This window comes from Augochlora pura, chromosome 5, assembly GCF_028453695.1.
Source record: "Augochlora pura isolate Apur16 chromosome 5, APUR_v2.2.1, whole genome shotgun sequence".
Classification (NCBI taxonomy): Eukaryota; Metazoa; Arthropoda; class Insecta; order Hymenoptera; family Halictidae; genus Augochlora; species Augochlora pura.
In genome coordinates this window covers 2,731,135-2,751,225 of record NC_135776.1, presented here as the reverse complement: position 1 = coordinate 2,751,225, position 20,091 = coordinate 2,731,135, and the positions used below count along the sequence as shown (strand labels likewise).

Below are 20,091 nucleotides of genomic sequence, written 5' to 3'. Positions count from 1 at the left end.
CCTTGCGCGGCCAGCCCCTTGCGCAGGCAACCCTGCAAATATTCACCTTCATTCTATGCACATTATCGAGCTATTTTACATATTTAATTACTAGGTACTGTCGTAGACAAGAACCGACAACGTACCGCGAGCAATTCTACGTCCTGATCATCGTATTCGCTTGGGATAAAAATCGTCGGGCAACCACGCCCGGAAATCGATGACAGTCCAGACACAATAGCAACAATAGCTCGACAGAATGTTAATTATTCGGGCATCGGTGCGGACCATCATCAAGAAAACGCTGGCGAATGATCTGGCCGGGCAACGGTGCTTCTGCCGGCCTTTAAATCAATGTTTTCTTGGGGAGGGCTGGCTCTCTGTTAGCAGCCAAGAAAAAGAGGTCGCGTTCGTGGGTTGAGGATATCGGTGGTCCTCGTCGGTTTTGGCGAATCGAAATTTTCAACGATGTCACATCCATTCGCCGACGGCTGGGGCGCAGGCTCGGCAGACCGTAGCAGTTGGCATGTTGGCAACGCTGCCGACGCCAGGCTGGTGGAACAGTGGTAGTGTCTCGACCAATCGGAGCGTTCGTTGGTACCACCTCCCCTCTCCCCGCCGCGGTCCGGTCGAAGCTTGAAAATCTGTAACGGACGCCGGTGCCAGGGCATATTCGTTTGTGGGCTCTCGTGACGAGTTAGCGTGCATCCCGTTGTTCGTACAAGTACAATCACCAGCGAGTTTTCGAAGCGGTTCTTAACAAACTACCGAGCAACATGAGGGAAATCGTCCATATTCAAGCTGGCCAGTGCGGAAACCAAATTGGCGCTAAGGTGAGTGCCGAGAATTCCGTCAAGAATTCCCTCAGACTCCTGGGACCGCGTGTAACGTGAACGCCACTTTGTCCGATGCTCTCATAACCGGTCGTCCTTGTACCGCATTATCCCGACCCAATCAGTTTCCCGTCATTCCGATCGCTGCTCGCACGAACTCACGGAAAACGCGATTCCGAACGAGACCAGAAGACGTAATCGGGTAATATTGGGAGATAACGTTAGACCGCGATATACGCCATCTTTCTGCATTCTTCGAACGAGATGTTCTCGGAAGTAGCGCGAACCGACAGGCATTTCTTATCTCGCACAGTGTTTGCAGAAAAAGTGGAGGCGGACAAAGGGCCGCGGAGAGCGCGGCTGGTATGCGAAAAAATCATGTTCGGTCGAAGACCTGTCATGGCGACAGAACTACGCCGGCCGGCGAGTATCCTAACGGTTTTTTCCGGCAAGGCGCCGCACCGGACGTGGCGTTGTCGTCAAGCGTTCTATTGCGCTTCTGTTCGCGGCTCCGTCGTTCGAATTTTCTTGAAATTCGAACGAGGGAGACTTCGCGAGGGGGGGCATTTTTTCCAGAAAAATCCAAAAAATTATTTCGATCGGACTGTACGTGCCCGCTGGGTGTGGCTGTCTCCGGGCGTCGAAATACACCGGGTTGATGCGGCAGTGGAATCGAACGATTGCGCGCGCATTCGGTACTCTTCTCTCTCTCTCTCTCTCTCCATTTCGCGACTCGTTCTCTACCATCTTTCTCTCGCATCTGCGTTTTTCTTGCCAGACCGATGCAGACATGCGCCATTATTCACTCGCCGTTCGAAACGACCGTTTTTTCTTTTCCCGACGGAGATTGACGTTTATGAACGTTCCGTCGAGACAGAAAAATAATACCGCTACAATCCCTCGACGACAGTCTAGTACTTTCTAGTTCGATCTCAAAGTAACAAAAGCTATTTTTCGAAGTAAAATCTCCTATGACCGATAGATTGACTCAGCTCAAAATAATTGAATAATGAGGCAGCGTAGGCGAATATTTTGCATACATTTTATTTCAGGCGAAACCGTGAGACATTTCTGCTGTTTAAATGGCATTGTTGATCGCTGCAGCAATTAATCATAATTGATTGGAATATTCTAGAACAATATTACATTCTACATAGTATTCTACAACATATACTAGAACAGTGGAATTTCTATTAAAAGAATCTTAACAATTATGTAGATCTTCGTGGATTAATCTTAACATAAAATTACGGGTCAGATTCAGAACATGATCCAGATGCACTACTGCAGTAATAAGTGCACTTGGGATGTAATCGGACGATAATCTTGGAGGTCGTGTGACGCAAAAATATTATATAATATAGACAATTATCACGGCAACTGACTCGAGAGATTGGGGTACAATCCGACTGTCCGTAGTCACGCTCTCATAGTTTTCAAGGTTGCTTCATTGAGTCAATGTCCGCTTCCCCGGTTAGCTTGCTTCTTCGTCTATTGTCGTGATATCGATTTTCAATCCGAGAAGGTATCTTCTCGCATGAACCGATTTCTGTCCTGAACTGGAAACAGTTGTGTAACGATTACAGCTCTGTCCATTCAGGGATCCTGCGATCCAAGGACATCGAGTCTTGCGTGATACAGGCAACGCTTCCAAATAAAGAAAGAAGATATCCTCTTCGCGTCACCTCGGCCTGATTCAGGCCATCTAAATTCGCTTTTCTAAACTCGCTCGTTTCCAATCGTTGCCGCGGTTGGTACAATGATCTCTGCCGTGTAGAACACAGTCGACGATCGTAGTCTCCATCTGCTCGAAGAGCCATCTGCTAGCTAGACCGTTCGGAGGGTCGCAAAGAAAAGAGAGTCGTAGAGCAGCTGTTAGGGGGAAGGCAAATTGTAGTTCCGTTACTAACTAGCGCCGCCGCCATTTTGTTGCTTTTCCAGCAGCTCGGTTCCACTCATCGTCGCCTCGGTTTCACGTACTCTCGCGATCTGCAAATGAATTTCTAAACGAAAAATTGCAACTTTTCAATCGCATAGTTTTAATTATTCCAAGGTTGCTTCCTTTTATTCCGGCTCGCAGCTTCCTTCTGATCTCAGATGTCTTAAAATCGTCGAGTCAGAAATATAGACGAAAAGAAAGTGAAGTCCACGGGGTGGGCGGTGGCGCCTACATGTTTTTGAGGCGCCCCCAAATTTCTGCGTGGAGTAAACAATGGAGGAAGGGGGGCTCGATGCATGAATCGGTTCGAATTCTGTTATGCTAATTGCACCGGGTTCGGTGTGTTACGGTCTTCACTTCTATATATAGCGATGACATTGGTGACTCATATCTCGCTACAGCAATACATGTACATTGCGTGTACAGGTAGAACTGGTGGGAGGTAACAGGGTTGGGCGATCTTAGCTTCCCACTAACGATATTCATATATGGTCACACCGCTCGATACAGGCGTCGTTTCCATGTAGGACGTCGGTCGTAGTGGATCACGTAGGCGTTCGCGATCGCGTTCGGCCGAATTCACCGGATCGGGCAATTACCCAACGAGTTTGTCGAGTTTCGAATCGCCTTGATTAGGTCCCGTTTCTCTTGATCTTACGATAGTAGACTCCGCAACGTTTCGACCTACGATAACGTCGCGGACGAGATAACGTGGCCAGCTGTTCAACCTTACACTTGATCGAATATCTTGCTCGACAAATAAAAACAATTAAGCTCGACCGCATATACTTAGCTACCTGGCTGAAGGATAGAGACGCGCGCCGCTCACGGCGCTCGCCGCGATTTCCAGAAATACACCGGGCGGGTCTTTGAACTACAGCGAAGAGAGTGCACTCTTCTAGGTAGCGACAGACTGTGCTCTGCTTCGCTGCATTTTCGTGCTATGCATTCGTTCGCGTCGAAGTAAACGTTTTGCCAAGGTACCGTGGTGAATCGAAACTCGCGCGTCCGATAATTAATCTGATTCGGCGGACACGAGCGTGCACTCGCATCGCAAAAGAATGCAAACAAACGTAGTCGGGAGGAAGAGGAAGGAACACCTCCTGTTCACCGACGTTCCTTAATGAACGTGCGTATTACGAGTAATTACACGCGAGCTATTCAACGACGAGGTCAACGAACCGCGTTCTCGGTCGATACTATGGAACACTGGAAACGGATGTCGGAGGATAGTCGCGGAGAAAGCGTCGTCGGAAATTATCATGTTCAACTCTTTCCTGCGTGTCCTGTAATTGAATAATCCGGCAATAGAATGTATAATAACGAAATGGATTCCGTCGAGGATTATCGCTTCTCTGGTAATTATCATGACCCTTTGAGCGTCCTTTATCCACCTTGTCCAACGAGAACACCGAATAGATCCACAAGACACAACGTCCACAAATTTATCAAGACCTCCTGATTTACTCCAGCTTCCGACCTTACCGATGTTGCAATTTCCTCTCTTATATTCCCGGATACTAATGGAGGACTTGTTTCACAGTTTTGGGAAATAATCAGCGACGAGCATGGCATCGACCCGACTGGAACCTATCACGGAGACTCGGATCTCCAGTTGGAGCGCATCAATGTTTATTACAACGAGGCCTCCGGTGGCAAATACGTGCCACGCGCCATTCTCGTCGATCTGGAGCCAGGAACTATGGACTCTGTCCGCTCGGGACCCTTCGGACAGATCTTCAGACCCGACAACTTCGTGTTCGGTCAGTCTGGAGCCGGCAACAACTGGGCGAAAGGACACTACACTGAAGGCGCTGAGTTGGTAGACTCCGTTCTCGACGTAGTCAGGAAGGAGGCGGAGAGCTGCGACTGTCTTCAAGGTTTCCAGCTGACCCATTCCCTCGGCGGTGGTACCGGTTCCGGCATGGGTACCCTGCTGATCTCGAAGATCCGCGAGGAATACCCCGACAGAATCATGAACACATACTCGGTCGTACCGTCTCCCAAAGTATCCGACACCGTCGTCGAACCGTACAACGCCACCCTCTCCGTTCACCAACTCGTCGAGAACACGGACGAAACCTACTGTATTGACAACGAGGCCCTGTACGATATCTGCTTCCGCACTCTGAAACTGTCCACACCCACCTACGGAGACCTGAATCATCTCGTATCCCTCACAATGTCCGGCGTAACGACCTGCCTCAGGTTCCCCGGTCAGTTGAATGCCGACTTGAGAAAACTGGCCGTAAACATGGTACCGTTCCCGCGTCTCCACTTCTTCATGCCCGGATTCGCTCCTCTGACCTCCCGCGGTAGCCAACAGTACAGAGCTCTCTCGGTGCCCGAGCTCACCCAACAGATGTTCGACGCAAAGAACATGATGGCCGCTTGCGATCCCAGACACGGAAGGTACCTCACGGTAGCCGCCATCTTCCGTGGTAGAATGTCGATGAAGGAGGTCGACGAACAGATGCTGAACATCCAGAACAAGAACAGCTCGTACTTCGTCGAATGGATCCCGAACAACGTGAAGACAGCCGTCTGCGACATTCCGCCTCGTGGACTCAAGATGTCCGCGACGTTCATTGGCAACTCGACCGCCATCCAGGAGCTGTTCAAGCGAATCTCCGAGCAGTTCACCGCCATGTTCAGGAGAAAGGCTTTCCTCCATTGGTACACCGGAGAGGGTATGGACGAGATGGAATTCACCGAAGCAGAGTCGAACATGAACGATCTGGTCTCCGAATACCAGCAATACCAGGAAGCTACCGCGGACGAGGACGCAGAGTTCGACGAGGAACAAGAGGCCGAGGTCGACGAGAACTAAAGACCTGCCAAGACAACTGCCCCGTTATCTCTCTCACTCATGCTCTGCTTCTTAACTCTGCGTTACCTCTCCCTCGTCCCCTGTATTTTTTATTTCTTTTTTACAGACTGTTCTCTGTCCACCATGGCAATTTCACGAACAGGCGCACCTTTTCGCCCCCCCCCTGGCCCCGAATTTACTTTCGTACTCGCCGAATTGATCGAAAGGAGTTTTTTTATTGTCGTTTCTGTGTCCTATGTCGTCCTCCCTGTTTAATATATTTTTCCGTCGTTTCTCATTCGATTTTTACTGTTTGCAAGGTGCGTCTCTGTATCCAGTGTATAACCGCAGACGCGGTCCACCACCGTTTATAAATAAATTATTATGATATAAGCGTATGTTTTATAAGGAACAACCCCCATTTATAACTAGCCTTATAAGTAACGCATCAGACGATTGGTTTTGTATTTATGAAACTACAATTGTAGATCTGAATAAAGTGGATCATTCAGCCCAGGAATACCAATGAATCTGACTGACGCCCGTTTGTGTATGCGGTGGTCCCGTTGATCGGTACTTTGTCGACCCTAGCTTGAAAGTAAGTGTTAAATTTAGCGCTGTGGTACCCCTAGCGACCTGATACAATTGAGAATATTTGCTAAAAGCGGAGTAGGTCGTCTAGACCGTATGCAACGAATTGTTAATCAGCGCGCGGAGCAGTTAATTAGCATCGTGTCGCCATCTGTCGATAAACAATGTCATCGCGGTATCCGCCATACTGGTACACTCTGCTGCAGATACCGGATTTATTGGTCGATTACGAAAAGAAATCGATTGCTAATTAGTTCCGGTCAGTATGGAGTTTTTATTTTATCTCGTGTTACGACGGCAAGATAAGTATTGATCGGAGATGGTACATGTTCGGGAGTTTGTGAAAAATGTTCGAAGAACAAAATATTCCGTATCAATGGCGAAACGCTTGCAACAGGATACGAACAGTTTGCGGTTTGCGTAGATTGCTCGTTGTTTAGAGGTTTCGTTGGAATTTTAACCGCAGCCAGGCTTATCGGCTAACCAAATAACGGACTAATGTGATACAGTTAAGTCAGTGGCATCGATTTGGATCGAAAACTCCTCTCTTGTCCCTGAATTCCTTTCCAAATATCAATGTACATTCACTTTGAAGAAGACATCATTGAGAACGTGAGAATTATATTTTACTTTATAATGCACAGCGGAGAAATTATAGCGGGGAATATTAATAATTTATATTTACTATTAACCCCGAAAATTATCTTTCCGATGTTTCCTTCCTAATCGATGCCCTATCATTTTCAGAAAACATTTTCAAAAACGTGTGCCACATTTCTGCTCCACAATCTGCAACGAAGAGATTCAACTGCTAAATGTCTATATTCATCATAGAAACGTCACCGTAACTGCGAATATGGTTGCGATTAATCCCGAAGGTTAACCCTTTAACCCCTACTGATAGCAATCGGGGTAGCAATCCCCGAGGGAATTACATTAACCTAATTAGCTGCTCGAATTCTTCATTTTAGAACGTCCCTCGACATACAGTGAAACCGGCCTACTGTCCGTCGCAATGAGTATTCGAGCGGAAGACCATTCACGGGGTACTGTAATTAATAAGAGGGTAAAATCAAGATATGCGGAGGACGCGGTATCGCAATCAAGATCATAGTCGGGCAGTGAGTGGAGGAGGAATTCCGTCTGGCTGGCATACGGGAAAATTCGTGTCGCATTCTTCCAATATGTCGCCGTCGCGCCACGACCATTCGTTGGATAAATAAATGAAATGAGCTGGGGCGGTTTCTGTTCGACAAAGCCTGAGAGAAGGAGCCAGTGGCATGACTCATCGTCCGGCTATACGTGGCTGCGTGCGGCTCGTTGTCGTCGTCTCGCTCCGCAAATTCGATCCACTCCGAGACGCCACGTACTAATTGCAAAGTGTATTGTACTTTGCAGCGCGACAATCTCTATTGTTCTCTTCAATCTGAAAAATCACGCGCCACAAGCCACCACGTTTTGACAATATTCTGTCGACAGATTCGGGTAACTGACTCCTGCTACATTTAGGAGTTAATTGCTCTCGAAGATCATAGATAATGCACTTAAGACAGATTAAATATTACAGTAGTTTTAAAATTGCAGCAACTACAAATTCGAGTTTAAAACGTTCTACCACGCATGCCGGGAACACCTGTAATCGTTTAGAAAAGCAACAAAATGCAGCACGATTAGAACAAATGCGGGCGAATGATAACGCGCCGCCCGTTAGTTGAGATACCCCAGCATTTTCGTAGAGGAAAACGAAGAGCAGTGAGTCGGAAAGAGAATCAGGGGATGGGGCGAGAGATAGGGACGAGGTTACAATAATAGAAGAAGGGTTTTTACAGCGGCAGGGGATCGTTGACGCGCAGCTGGAGACAAAACTTCGTCTCGGTTATCATCCTTTCCGACCGAGAAATGAGTCACCCGCGACAGAGAGGCCAGAAACCCGATTGCTTTCGAGCATCCAACGACTCGCGCAGAACTTCGGAATCCATGGAATTCATCGAGATCAGACAATTTCGGCTGCCGCAAGGTCGCTCCGAAAGACGTTCATGCTCTACCGGCACTTCCGTCGAGTGCTCCTTCAGTTCATCGAACAGGAAATCCTGTCGGCATTTCCTCTTTGTTATGACGCTCCTGCTAACTGGACTTTGGACTTCGATTTTTATGTATGCACCCAAAATATTCCGAATCTTTCATGATTCACCAGTTTTTTAAATTTCAGCATGTATTATAATTGCGTGGTTTTTCAGGTAAAATAAGCTTTCACGCGATAAAGAGATTAAGCGAGACGTGGCGTGTTTGAAGAGGACAAAGTTCACATTTACGCTGAATAAATTAAATTCAATAATTTCGGTGATCAAAAGGATGAAGAGAAAGGTGAAGGAAAAAATTTAAAAAAACAGGATCAAACAGTCTATACGTAAGTGGCATAATCGCGAAAATTGGGTGCCGATTACGCTCGATCTGCTCGCATAGGATAAGCAGCAGGTAATCCTTCTAATTCAAAACACATGTGTTCCAGGTCGCGAAGTGACAACGCAGTTCTCTCGTGGAAGCAGCGACGAGCACAAAGAACGAAAGGACAGCCGAAGGCGTAGGCCATCGTGGAAAGAATGTCTTCCCTGAATTTCGCTTTCCCGGTACCGAGTATCCGGTGGTCGAGGATGATAGTGCTCGAGAAGAGGTTGCCTGCTTTCCTCCCACCTCCGCCCCCTCTGCTTGTCCCGCGGGGTAATCGAGGCGGGACGAGACGGAACGAGACGATACGGGACGAGACGAGTCGAGTCGAGTCGGCTCGGCTCGAGTCGAGAGAGTCGCCCTCAGGACACCGACACGAGCGCGTTTCCTCGTCAGCATTGCTCCGCAGGCTCAACACCGCTCCGCTTCAGTCCACCGGCACTCCTGCGCGACACGACAGTCGGCTCGGTAGCACCCGCTTCGCTGCACACACTCTCCCGACACACTCTCCACCGTCTTGGCAGTACCGAGAGATCAGCTGTTCCGTCGACAGCAACGCTCTTTTGATCGAGGGACAACCCAGGACGACAGGACACCCACCACCGCTCCAGGATGAGGGAGATCGTGCATCTGCAGGCTGGACAATGCGGGAACCAAATCGGCGCCAAGGTATGTATTGTCGCGGTCAATAGGATAGGTTCGTTCACCTGGTTCCTTGACCTAGGTCGTTGTTCCCTGTACAATAGCCCGACGTCCCTAGCCGTTTTCACCCAGCTATTCCTGGGATTCGATCCGATTCCAGATCCTAGTAGATCCTAACGTACCCAGATGGTGATTTAATCCTTGTCAAGTATTCGACAATGAGAGATCCGGAATTTATTATCCTACAGTATGTGAAAACAATTTGTATAAATTACTATTTAATATTTCTTGTACCAAGTCAGTAAAAAATCTTGTTGGCCCACTCCCCATTGTCCTACACAAAAATCAGATGTCATTATTAAAGCCTCGTTTTCCAGAATATTGTTTAGCACAAGTCGGACGTAGTCGATCGAACGTGCGCGCAAATCTTTCATTGTCTCGCCGTTCTGTTATTGAAAAGCAATATCGATTTTCCCATGCCGGTTCGACAAAGCACCGAGTATCTCATTGTCTCCGGATTTCAACAAACTCGCGGATTCCTCGTCGATATCGCGAACGCGACCGTTTGGAATTGACAGTGGACGGGGCCGTGGATTAACAGTCGCGTGACAAAGGTCAAAACGGATCCGTCGGTCAAGGGTCATTCGATGTACACGGGTGGAACGGTTGTAGGAAACGCGAAGTGGGCCGATCCCGCGACGGAAAGATAGGGCGATCCCCCGAGAAGAATTCGAGCTCCTAATCGAATTAAAGATAAGACGCCGCTCGGCAATGAGGAGCAATTTGGAGAGCCTCCTCCTCGTCTGGTCCGCTCGAGCCGTCTCCGGTACTGCCCTCCCGCGGAACGGAGAAATCGTTCGCGAAATTGATTCGAATTAGATCGGAATTTCCTTCGATTCTCGTGGACTTTTTTTTCTTTTCGTATTCACGCGAAAGCCTCGCGTCGACCGGTTGACGACTGTCTCTGTCGAGGACAACCGGACGGAAATTCGTACTTGTCGAAAGTAAAACGGCGACGGTAAAGGGATGCCAGTCATTGTTCTCGCGGAGCCGGCCGTCTCGCGCGGCTGCATCGCAACCAGGTCGTGAATCATGCACGGACGGGGTGCACGGCGGAGCACGCGAGCGAACGCAGCGTTTCGCGAGCCGCAATTAAGATCGCGGTCGCGATCCGCAGAAGGCTCTTTTCGCGATCGGTTCCTCGGACGATCGTTAAGCTCTTCCATGTGGAAAACAACCGATCCAGCCGAGCGTGAACCGCGTTCGGGACAAAGGGGGTCCCCGCTCTCTTTGGCAATAGCCTGTTGGACCGATCCACTAATTGGACTGCGGAGAACGAGCGCAACTACTTCCCGATGCATTTCGAAAACTTCGTTCGATCTTCGTGCAGCATGTCCATCGCGTGCGAACGTTCTATCGATTTCTAATCATATTTTCATCGACTCATCCAGGCATCTTTTACCACGAAGCTATGTTTTACGTTTGATAGAGAGATTTTATTTCAATCTATATGAAATCTACACGATTACATCAGGAATTGATTTTAACATTTAGTAAACACACCGATACTATTAGGTTGGCCAATATAAGTCATTGCATTTTTCCCATAGATGACAAACGCCAACGTAATACCATATTATTGTACCTTTTTACATGGTGATTGCATTTGCTCCATTTGTTTGTATTTCTTGTCGTTGCTCTGACATAAAGCCAGACGACATCGGGTGTCAAACGGTCAAGGCAAGCCTCGAGCTCTGGGTCCAAAAAAAACCGGACGTGTTACGGCGGGGTTGATTATAGCATTGGTCCAAAGTATTACGGTGCGAATCCGAGAGTTTACCATTAATTCAAACAATAAAGGTTCAGAGTCTAATGACCTTTGCGGGGCGGTCAGAGTCGGTGAGAGGTCCCCAGAGGTCCTCGCACGAGGGGACAAGGCAGGACGCGTCACCTCGTTGCCGCGAGCATGGTCGCAGCCTATTAATAGTGCGGAGAAAATAGTGAAAGCGAGACGAATGTAGAAGACGAACGAGCCAGGTCGGGGGAGAGGGTGGCCCCACCCGAGCCAGGGGGCAGAGGCCGCGTTAATTTGGTGCAGCCGTATTTTTAGCCTCGTCGCGATATCCTTGTCCCCGCTCGACCGCCTTTTATCCATTTCGGATCGACGGCTGCTGGATTCTCTCGACTGATCGCGATTTCGAAATTTTCAGTTTTGGGAAGTGATCTCCGAGGAGCACGGGATCGACCAGTCGGGTATCTACCATGGGGACAGCGATCTTCAGCTGGAGCGGATCTCGGTGTACTACAACGAGGCTTCCGGTGAGTGTGGATAACGATTCTAGAACGATCGTGCCGGTTCGTCGACATTATCACGGATCGCTCGTCGCCGGGCCGGTCGCTTTCGCGATGTCTTCGCGCGCGCCAAAATAGAAGCTGTCTCGCTGTTTCGCGATAGGAGGAACGCCATGAAAAAGGAGCGCGGTGAGCAACAGACGGCAAGAAGGACCGCGTTTAGACGCTGGAAATAGCCGGTTCACCCCTGGCTTTTAGATACGACGGCTAGTTTTCGCTCGCGTCCTCGTTCGCCGGCCTCGCCCAGTCTTACCGCGGACGTTCCCGAAACGAAATTCGCCGGCCGGCCGGCTAATTTGCAAGCCGTACAGGCACTCGCAGCGTCACCAGAAGCCGTATAAGACACGCGTTTCCGTCGGCCGAGCCATTGTCGCCGAGAGTTTTCAGCCGGAATGACAATAACTCCGAAACACGATTAATATGGGCGCGTGCCTTCTTGCCGCTCGTTTGTAACCCTCCGCCGTCCCCTAATTTCCTAATGCGACTCACCGCAAGAAGCTACGCTGCGCACGAACCTCCTCGCTGGTTTTACCGGCAGGATTTCTTTCATTTTCTCTGCTTGACTGGCGCGATGCTCGAAGAGAACGCGGCTAGTTTATGGGAACGATTACCATAATCTTTTTTGTGCGACTAACACGGCACCGATGATGACGGTACACTAGCAAACAAGCTACCTAACTATTTGATGACGCTCGATTTTATGCGGCCACTTCGTCGAAAGAATTTCCATTATTTTCTCTACGTGACCAGCAGAACGCCGCGTAGAGACGGTAAATTAGAGACAAAGAAGCTTGCCGACTATTCCACGGGGCTAGGAAGACTGTAGCTATTTGATTTCCAACTATTTTATTCGAAGGATAATTTACCGAGTATTTTATTCAAATGACGACTTCCTGGTTATTTTAGTTAAGGGACAACTTGCTAACTATTTCATCCAAAGGACGATTTCCTAAATATTTTATTTTTCTCAACGCGACGATCACTTAATGCCCCCTGTTTAAAAAAATTTTCGCCATCGATAGATGGATCTATAGGACTGTTGTCAAAGGCTTGCGTTATTTCAGTCGCAACGTCGACGAATGGAGGGAAATACGTGCCCAGGGCGATCCTGCTGGATCTTGAGCCGGGGACGATGGACGCGGTGCGTTCGGGCGCTTACGGCAAGCTGTTCAGGCCGGACAACTTCGTGTTCGGACAATCCGGAGCGGGCAACAACTGGGCAAAAGGACACTACACCGAGGGCGCGGAGTTGGTAGACTCTGTGCTGGACGTGGTACGAAAGGAGTGCGAGAACTGCGACTGTCTCCAAGGTTTCCAGCTGACTCATTCTCTGGGTGGCGGCACCGGGTCGGGAATGGGAACCTTGCTAATCTCGAAGATCCGCGAGGAGTATCCGGACAGGATCATGAACACGTACTCGGTGATGCCGTCGCCCAAGGTGTCGGACACCGTCGTGGAGCCTTACAACGCGACGCTGTCGGTTCATCAGCTAGTGGAGAACACGGACGAGACGTACTGCATCGACAACGAAGCCTTATACGATATCTGTTTCCGCACGCTGAAGGTCTCGAATCCTAGTTACGGAGACCTGAACCATCTGGTCTCGCTGACGATGTCAGGCGTGACGACCTGTCTAAGGTTTCCCGGACAGTTGAACGCGGATCTGAGGAAGCTGGCGGTAAACATGGTTCCGTTCCCTCGGCTGCACTTCTTCATGCCAGGGTTCGCGCCTCTGACCTCTAGATCGATGCAACAGTACTCGGCGCTCTCGGTGCCGGAGCTGACGCAGCAGATGTTCGACGCGAAGAACATGATGGCCGCCTGCGATCCTCGGCACGGAAGGTACCTCACCGTCGCCGCGGTTTTCCGAGGTCGGATGTCGATGAAGGAGGTCGACGAGCAGATGCTGAGCGTGCAGAACAAGAACAGCTCGTACTTCGTCGAGTGGATTCCGAACAATGTGAAGACAGCCGTCTGCGACATCCCGCCGAAAGGGTTAAAGATGTCGTCGACCTTCATCGGCAACACCACCGCCATCCAGGAGCTGTTCAAGAGGATTTCGGAGCAATTCACCGCCATGTTCCGCCGGAAAGCGTTCCTGCATTGGTACACCGGAGAGGGTATGGACGAGATGGAGTTCACCGAGGCCGAGTCCAACATGAACGACTTGGTGTCCGAGTACCAACAGTACCAAGAGGCCACGGCGGAGGAAGACTTCGAAGCTGAGGAGTGCGCAGACGACTTCGAGACCTGCGATCAGGAGTAGACCATCTACTGCGACGAGTAAAGGCCGATTTGTGTCATTCGTTCGGGCACCGAACGTTTACGGAACGTTCCGGTTCGGGCAAAGTGCGTCTAGCATTTGTATTAATGGCAGCTGTTAGAATTCTTTCGTTGAATCTACAATTATCGATTGACACTAGATTTACGGAGCACTGTACGTAGCTCTTTTACTTTAGTTTGTAATAGTAGCGATAAGACGTTTATTCGAACTTTTCACAAGTAATACATATATTGAATAAATAACTCGTAAATGTATCTTTACAATTTGAATAATTGTGAATGAAAAAATGAATGAACAATTTTGACGAGTTCCGTAAGCCTAGTGTTAAAAATCTTTGCACATTTATCCATAAAAGATCTGTGCTACGTAGAAGTATTGTTAAACGAAGAAGAGGGAAAAAGGAAACGTCGATTTGCTGTACATATAATGTTCGAGATGAGGAATGTTAATGGATAATATTGGACATTATTCAAAGAATTAGTTTCTTTCTAACTCGATTAATTTTTCGGTATGCGTACCGAATTAGTTTGCGCCTGTCTTTGACGAGTTTTGGAGAATGCTGATTGGTAAATGTCTGAAGCGTTATGGGCCCAGAACCGAACCGTCCCGTAAACGTTCCGCGCCTTGACGGAGAATACAAATCGATCTTAAACCCTCCGCCCTCTCTCATCCATCTATCTAAAGCGGCCCGAGTCGATCCGAGGCACACGTGGTTCGCTTTTTATACTTTTATACGCGATAGGGTATCTTCTTCTGTTTCGCTTCTTTTTCATGAAGTTCGAAGGGCATCGAGGGCTGGCCGAGGGAGACGCATCGCTTGCTTTAGCGGTAGAGGGTAACGGAGAGGGTGGTGGTAGAACAAAGACAATCCCCGACGACCAAACACCAAAGCACCGCAACCAAAAATCTGCCTTCTCTGTTACATCCGCAAACATTATTCATATATCGTAAGCCTGTAATCGTGGCACGCGTTTTACGGTAGCGCAAGTTTGTTCCTTACGAAAATATAAGAATTTTTTCAAGTACCATAAGTCACCCTTCATCATCCTAAGGGCCTTACAGCAGCAATTGAAAAGGTTCCGAATATTGTCGTTCTCAATCCGTTTTACTTGTACGACGATGTGCATAATTGTGGACCCGAAATAACTTACAACTAGTTTTTGTTTACTGAAATGTAGAAAGCGAAATCGATAAAAATGTAGAGAGTTATTCTCAGTCTGCAATTATTCACAGCACTGTATATTGGTTCTGACTGAAACAGTCATGAAGAATCGAAAAGAACTCATACAGGTCAGAATCAATATTCCTCATAATTAGACTGCGGCTTTTTATGAAAAATAAATTTTCAACAAGACTTCATCTTCCGATTTTCATCGTGAACGTCAAAAGTCTGCAGTATATTGATAAAAGTTATGAGATATTTTCGATTCTCCATAAATGTTCCAAGAATCACAACCCTTGTTATCACACCCCTGCTTTACAGTGATTGTAGTTTATTGAATGTTTCAGGTCCGATGGAATTTCGCAAAATAGCTTTAGAGTGTTTCGTACGGTTGTCTCAAGATCTGCGCGGAATATATTCGCAGCCTAGTCACGATCATGTCAAACAGGATCGGCGTTATTACTGTTCGTTTCTTGTTGCTTTTGGTACTCCGCGATTAGGTCCTGTATTTTCCCCTGAACGTCTGTAAATTCCGACTCGTCCATCCCTTCCGCGGTGTACCAATGAATGTACGCCTTTCTCTTCAGCATGTCGTTGAAGCCGTTCATCAGCCTCTTCAGAGGGTCTTGGAACATAGTCGTGTTCGATATCAGGGTCGCGTTCATCGAGACTCCGCGTGGAGCGACCTTGCAGACCGCGGTTTGAACGTTGTTCGGGATCCACTCGACGAAATTAGAGCTATTCTTGTTCCTTACGTCGTACATTTGTTCTTCCACGCGCTGAAATAAGTCGTACGCTGAACGATGCAGAATATATGCGGAAACGTGGTTCAATATTAATGTGATATCGTTAAGTGGATGTTATTATAATAAGAACGATATCACGTTAACATCTAATTACGTCTTGACCAAACGTCGATTTCGCACCTTAGTCGACGCGTTTCCGCGAAAAATCGTAGTGGCAGCAATGGTCTTGCCAACCGAGGGGTCATAATCGATGAACGCGTTGTTAGGATTGAACAGTTGCCTCGCTAGTTCGGGCACGGACGCGACCGCGTATTGTGCGGCACTCCTAGAGGTCAAAGGTGCGTATCCTGCGACGAAGAAGTGCAACTTGGGGAACGGGACCAGGTTGACGTGAAGCTTTCTCAGATCGGCGCTAGGCTGTCCAGGGAATCTGAAGCAACAGGTCACGCCGGCCATGCACGCGGCTATCAGGTGATTGATGTCGGCGTAATTCGGCGTGGAGATGTGTTGCAGCCGCGAGCATATGCGGTGCAACGCGTGATTGTCCATGCAGAAGCACTGGTCGGCGAACTCTGTCGACGTGCCGAGGGCAAGGATCGCGTTGTAGGGCTCCACCACGACGTCCGACATCTTCGCCGATGGCATCACGCTGTAACATTTCACTATCCTGCTTGGGTACTCCTCCTTCAGCTTGGTCATCAGCAACGCGCCCGCTCCTGACCCTGTCCCGCCGCCCAAAGATCGTACCAGCTGGATACCTGATCCATCGTGGTCCGCGAATTCAGCGATTCATGGGGTTGCAAAAATAAGATACGAATAGACCACGTCTGATGATAGACAAAGCCTCGAGCAACGAACGAAAAATTAGCTTATATCAAGGTGTCCACCAGGGTGTTCACCTTGCAACAGGTCGCAAGCCTCGGCTTCCGTGCGTATGATATCCAAAGCGTTGTTGACCACGTCCGCACCCTCGCTATAGTATCCCTTCGCCCAATTGTTTCCCGCGCTCTCGCATCCAACCACGAAGTTCTCGGGCTTGAACGGACCGCCGCATTTCCTAGACAGCGCGGAGCTCAACGCTTTGGAGTCGAGGTCGATCAAGATCGCCCTCGGAACGAATCTACAGGCTGGAAAGTTGCGGATGACACAAGCGTGACCGCCTAAAACCGTCGATGCTCCACGGTACCTGGTCCCTCGGTGAAATAAACGTTGACCCGTTGCAACTGCATGTCCGACGAATCGTCCCCGTCAAAGACACCTTCCCGGTTCAAGCCATGCTCGTCGCAGACCTTTTCCCAGAACTAGAAACGAGATTTCTGCAACTGGATAGGAGACGCATAGGTTTGGATTACCTTGGTGCCGACGTTGTTTCCGCACTGTCCAATCTGCACGTGCACTATTTCCCTCATTTCTCTGCATGGGCCGTTTCAGAAGACTGGAATTTTGGGATTTACTGCACCGGGGGTTACATCCCGGTGACCTCGCGGCCGAGGTCGAGGATGAAGGGAGCTCCGCTTCGATCCATGGGATGTTTGGTTAGGAAAAAGAAATGAACGAACGATACACGCGTTCGGCGATCGACACGGCCGCGGAGCTCGCATTAGCGTTCATTCCGAGCGATTCGCAACGGCCCGTATCAAGGCACGCAATAATAAAGTGTTTGTCCTCGGGGGCGCCGATGAGATAATACGTGATCGCCAATTTTTACCAAGGTCTTGGCTTCATGAATCCCCCAGTTGATTAGAAGGACGAGCACGAGTTCGATGACGCGGCACGCGACACGTGCTCGATCCGATCTATCGGTGCCAGATTGTTAAAAAAAAAAAATATCCAGGAACCTTGTTGGATCATTGAAAATCCTTATAAAGGACGCACGAGTCGTTCTCGCAGAAAATGGGATACCCGCGTCCCCTCTCCAGAATTATAATCGAGTTCATAATCATGCTCCTCTCGGAAGAATCGAAGAAAAGAACGTCATTGTGAATGTTCAACAAACCAATACATTTCTCTAAATCACATATAAGGTATAAAGTATACACGTATAATAGGGTAGAATAGATAAAAGGTGTACATATGCATGTGTATAAGGGTGTCTACGTTAATATAAAAATCGATCGAGACTGGGTCTTAAAAGAGAAGGTAAAATACCAATAAATCGCGTTGCTAATACGAATGCAAAGCCACTACAACCATTTTGACAAGAGATTCGGTGTTCAAGCAAGAGTTCTCGCCAGAAGCGTCACGAGGAATTTCATTGAGACGAGGACCCTGGAGAAAGAAATCTACCGATCGGAACGATCCGTTGATCCGTCGATCTACTTCTCCTCTGCAACGACCACCTCGTCGTATTCTCCTTCATCCTCCACGGTGGCGTCTTGGTACTGCTGGTACTCCGAGACCAGGTCGTTCATGTTCGACTCCGCCTCCGTGAACTCTAGCTCGTCCATGCCCTCGCCGGTGTACCAATGCAGGAAAGCTTTTCTCCTGAACATGGCCGTGAACTGGTCGGAAATCCTCTTAAACAGTTCTTGGATAGCGGTCGAGTTCCCGATGAACGTCGCCGACATTTTCAGTCCGCGTGGCGGGATGTCGCAGACGGCGGTCTTCACGTTGTTCGGTATCCACTCGACGAAGTACGCGCTGTTCTTGTTCTGTATGTTCAGCATCTGTTCGTCGACCTCCTTCATCGACATCCTGCCACGAAAGACGGCCGCCACTGTCAGGAACCGACCGTGTTTAGGGTCGCAAGCGGCCATCATGTTCTTCGAGTCGAACATCTGTTGGGTCAGTTCGGGAACCGTCAGCGCCCGATACTGTTGGCTGCCTCTCGCTGTCAGAGGAGCGAACCCCGGCATGAAGAAGTGCAGTCGAGGGAACGGGACCATGTTCACGGCCAGCTTCCTCAGGTCGGCATTCAGTTGTCCGGGAAACCTGAGGCAGGTGGTCACGCCGGACATGGTGGCGGACACTAGGTGGTTCAGGTCGTTGTAGGACGGCGTTGAAAGCTTCAGGGTGCGGAAGCAGATGTCGTAGAGCGCCTCGTTGTCGATGCAGTATGCCTGGTCCGTGTTCTCCACTAGCTGGTGAACGGAGAGGGTGGCGTTGTATGGCTCGACGACGGTGTCGGATACCTTGGGCGACGGCACCACGGAGAACGTCGCCATGATTCGGTCCGGATAGTCCTCGCGGATCTTCGAGATCAGCAGGGTGCCCATGCCTGACCCGGTGCCGCCGCCAAGGGAGTGGGTCAGCTGGAATCCTTGCAGACAGTCGCAGCTCTCCGCCTCCTTCCTGACCACGTCCAGAACAGCGTCTACCAGCTCCGCGCCTTCGGTGTAGTGTCCCTTGGCCCAATTGTTGCCGGCTCCAGACTGACCGAACACGAAGTTATCCGGTCGGAAGATCTGTCCGAAGGGACCCGAACGAACGGCCTCCATGGTGCCGGGCTCGAGGTCGACGAGGATCGAGCGAGGTACGTACTTCCCGGCGGATGCCTCGCTGTAGTAAACGTTGATCCTCTCCAGTTGGACGTCCGAGTGGCCATGGTAGGAGCCGGTCGGGTCGATGTCATGCTCATCCGAGATCACCTCCCAGAACTATCGTTCGAAAACATGGTTTACGCTCGTCGCCGTCCCGAAACGGTGTCTCCCGTCGCAACCCGATCCCCGGTCTCGCCAGAGTTCTCCGTTTCGCTCGCGTTCAACCAACTCGTCCGCGCTTCGCCGAGTCTCGCGCAGGCAGACCTTGCGCAAGATCCTCGCGGAGCGAAACGGAGAGTTCCGCCGGCGACCGGGGAGCAAGCTCGGTTCGGTAACACGAACTCGACACGAGCTGGCAGCGCGATTTTCTACGGAACCTATTCGCATTGTCTATCGCGAGGTTAGCTGTCACGGGTTTATCGGTCGGCGGCGGCGTTCCGCGCGATCTCGCGCCGCGTTCTCGTCGCGAGCACATCTCGAGTCTTCGCCGCGGACGCACTGACCTTGGCACCGATCTGGTTGCCGCATTGTCCGACCTGGATATGCACGATCTCCCGCATTTTCACGACAGCCGTCCAGACGGTCTACACTCGGCTCGAACACGTCCACGTGGGTCAACCTGAGTCACCTGAGTCCAGGTCACCGGGAGGATGGAACCGACTCGGCTCGCGTTGGCACCTTTCAACGACGAGTTACTTCCAGCTCGAGGGTCCTCGACTCGTGGTCGGCTCACCGTCCAAAATGTCCACGGGCAAACAGAAACAGGCGACTGCTCGGTTCACCTTGGCGACATGGCAGCGAACGGGTTTTCCGTGACTGTCGCGCGCGAC

The 20,091-nt window shown here is 49.7% G+C and overlaps 4 protein-coding genes across 4 annotated transcripts; 2 read left to right on the top strand and 2 right to left on the bottom strand.

Annotated features, from left to right (window-relative positions):
* Positions 1–628: 628 nt before the first annotated feature.
* On the top strand, positions 629–6,080 carry LOC144469724 (tubulin beta-1 chain). Its single transcript, XM_078180294.1, has 2 exons — positions 629–812; positions 4,295–6,080. The coding sequence occupies exons 1-2, from the start codon at positions 756–758 to the stop codon at positions 5,579–5,581; spliced, it is 1,344 nt and encodes a 447-aa protein (XP_078036420.1). The 5' UTR covers positions 629–755; the 3' UTR covers positions 5,582–6,080.
* Positions 6,081–9,165: 3,085 nt separating this feature from the next.
* Positions 9,166–14,108, top strand: LOC144470532 (tubulin beta-3 chain). The gene is made up of 3 exons (XM_078181806.1): positions 9,166–9,265; positions 11,449–11,557; positions 12,655–14,108. Exons 1-3 carry the CDS (start codon positions 9,209–9,211, stop codon positions 13,854–13,856), a joined length of 1,368 nt encoding a protein of 455 aa, XP_078037932.1. The 5' UTR covers positions 9,166–9,208; the 3' UTR covers positions 13,857–14,108.
* A 1,368-nt stretch (positions 14,109–15,476) lies between these two features.
* LOC144470113 (tubulin beta-1 chain-like) lies at positions 15,477–17,191 on the bottom strand. Its single transcript, XM_078180945.1, has 5 exons — positions 17,135–17,191; positions 16,969–17,083; positions 16,682–16,909; positions 15,963–16,540; positions 15,477–15,815 (listed from the first exon to the last, which is right to left on the bottom strand). The coding sequence occupies exons 1-5, from the start codon at positions 17,189–17,191 to the stop codon at positions 15,477–15,479; spliced, it is 1,317 nt and encodes a 438-aa protein (XP_078037071.1).
* A 574-nt stretch (positions 17,192–17,765) lies between these two features.
* LOC144470533 (tubulin beta chain-like) lies at positions 17,766–19,821 on the bottom strand. The gene is made up of 2 exons (XM_078181807.1): positions 19,765–19,821; positions 17,766–19,378 (listed from the first exon to the last, which is right to left on the bottom strand). Exons 1-2 carry the CDS (start codon positions 19,819–19,821, stop codon positions 18,098–18,100), a joined length of 1,338 nt encoding a protein of 445 aa, XP_078037933.1. The 3' UTR covers positions 17,766–18,097.
* Positions 19,822–20,091: the final 270 nt, after the last annotated feature.

Excerpts from the sequence above, each read along its gene's own strand:
- LOC144470113 (XM_078180945.1), bottom strand. The coding sequence starts at position 17,191 with ATGAGGGAAATAGTGCACGTGCAGATTGGACAGTGCGGAAACAACGTC. Across the intron at positions 17,084-17,134 it reads GAAACAACGTCGGCACCAAG|TTCTGGGAAAAGGTCTGCGA; the intron begins GTAATCCAAACC and ends TCTCGTTTCTAG. Across the intron at positions 16,541-16,681 it reads GGCTTGCGACCTGTTGCAAG|GTATCCAGCTGGTACGATCT; the intron begins GTGAACACCCTG and ends ACGATGGATCAG.
- LOC144470532 (XM_078181806.1), top strand. The coding sequence starts at position 9,209 with ATGAGGGAGATCGTGCATCTGCAGGCTGGACAATGCGGGAACCAAATC. Across the intron at positions 9,266-11,448 it reads GGAACCAAATCGGCGCCAAG|TTTTGGGAAGTGATCTCCGA; the intron begins GTATGTATTGTC and ends CGAAATTTTCAG. Across the intron at positions 11,558-12,654 it reads GTACTACAACGAGGCTTCCG|TCGCAACGTCGACGAATGGA; the intron begins GTGAGTGTGGAT and ends GCGTTATTTCAG.
- LOC144469724 (XM_078180294.1), top strand. The coding sequence starts at position 756 with ATGAGGGAAATCGTCCATATTCAAGCTGGCCAGTGCGGAAACCAAATT. Across the intron at positions 813-4,294 it reads GAAACCAAATTGGCGCTAAG|TTTTGGGAAATAATCAGCGA; the intron begins GTGAGTGCCGAG and ends CTTGTTTCACAG.
- LOC144470533 (XM_078181807.1), bottom strand. The coding sequence starts at position 19,821 with ATGCGGGAGATCGTGCATATCCAGGTCGGACAATGCGGCAACCAGATC. Across the intron at positions 19,379-19,764 it reads GCAACCAGATCGGTGCCAAG|TTCTGGGAGGTGATCTCGGA; the intron begins GTCAGTGCGTCC and ends TTCGAACGATAG.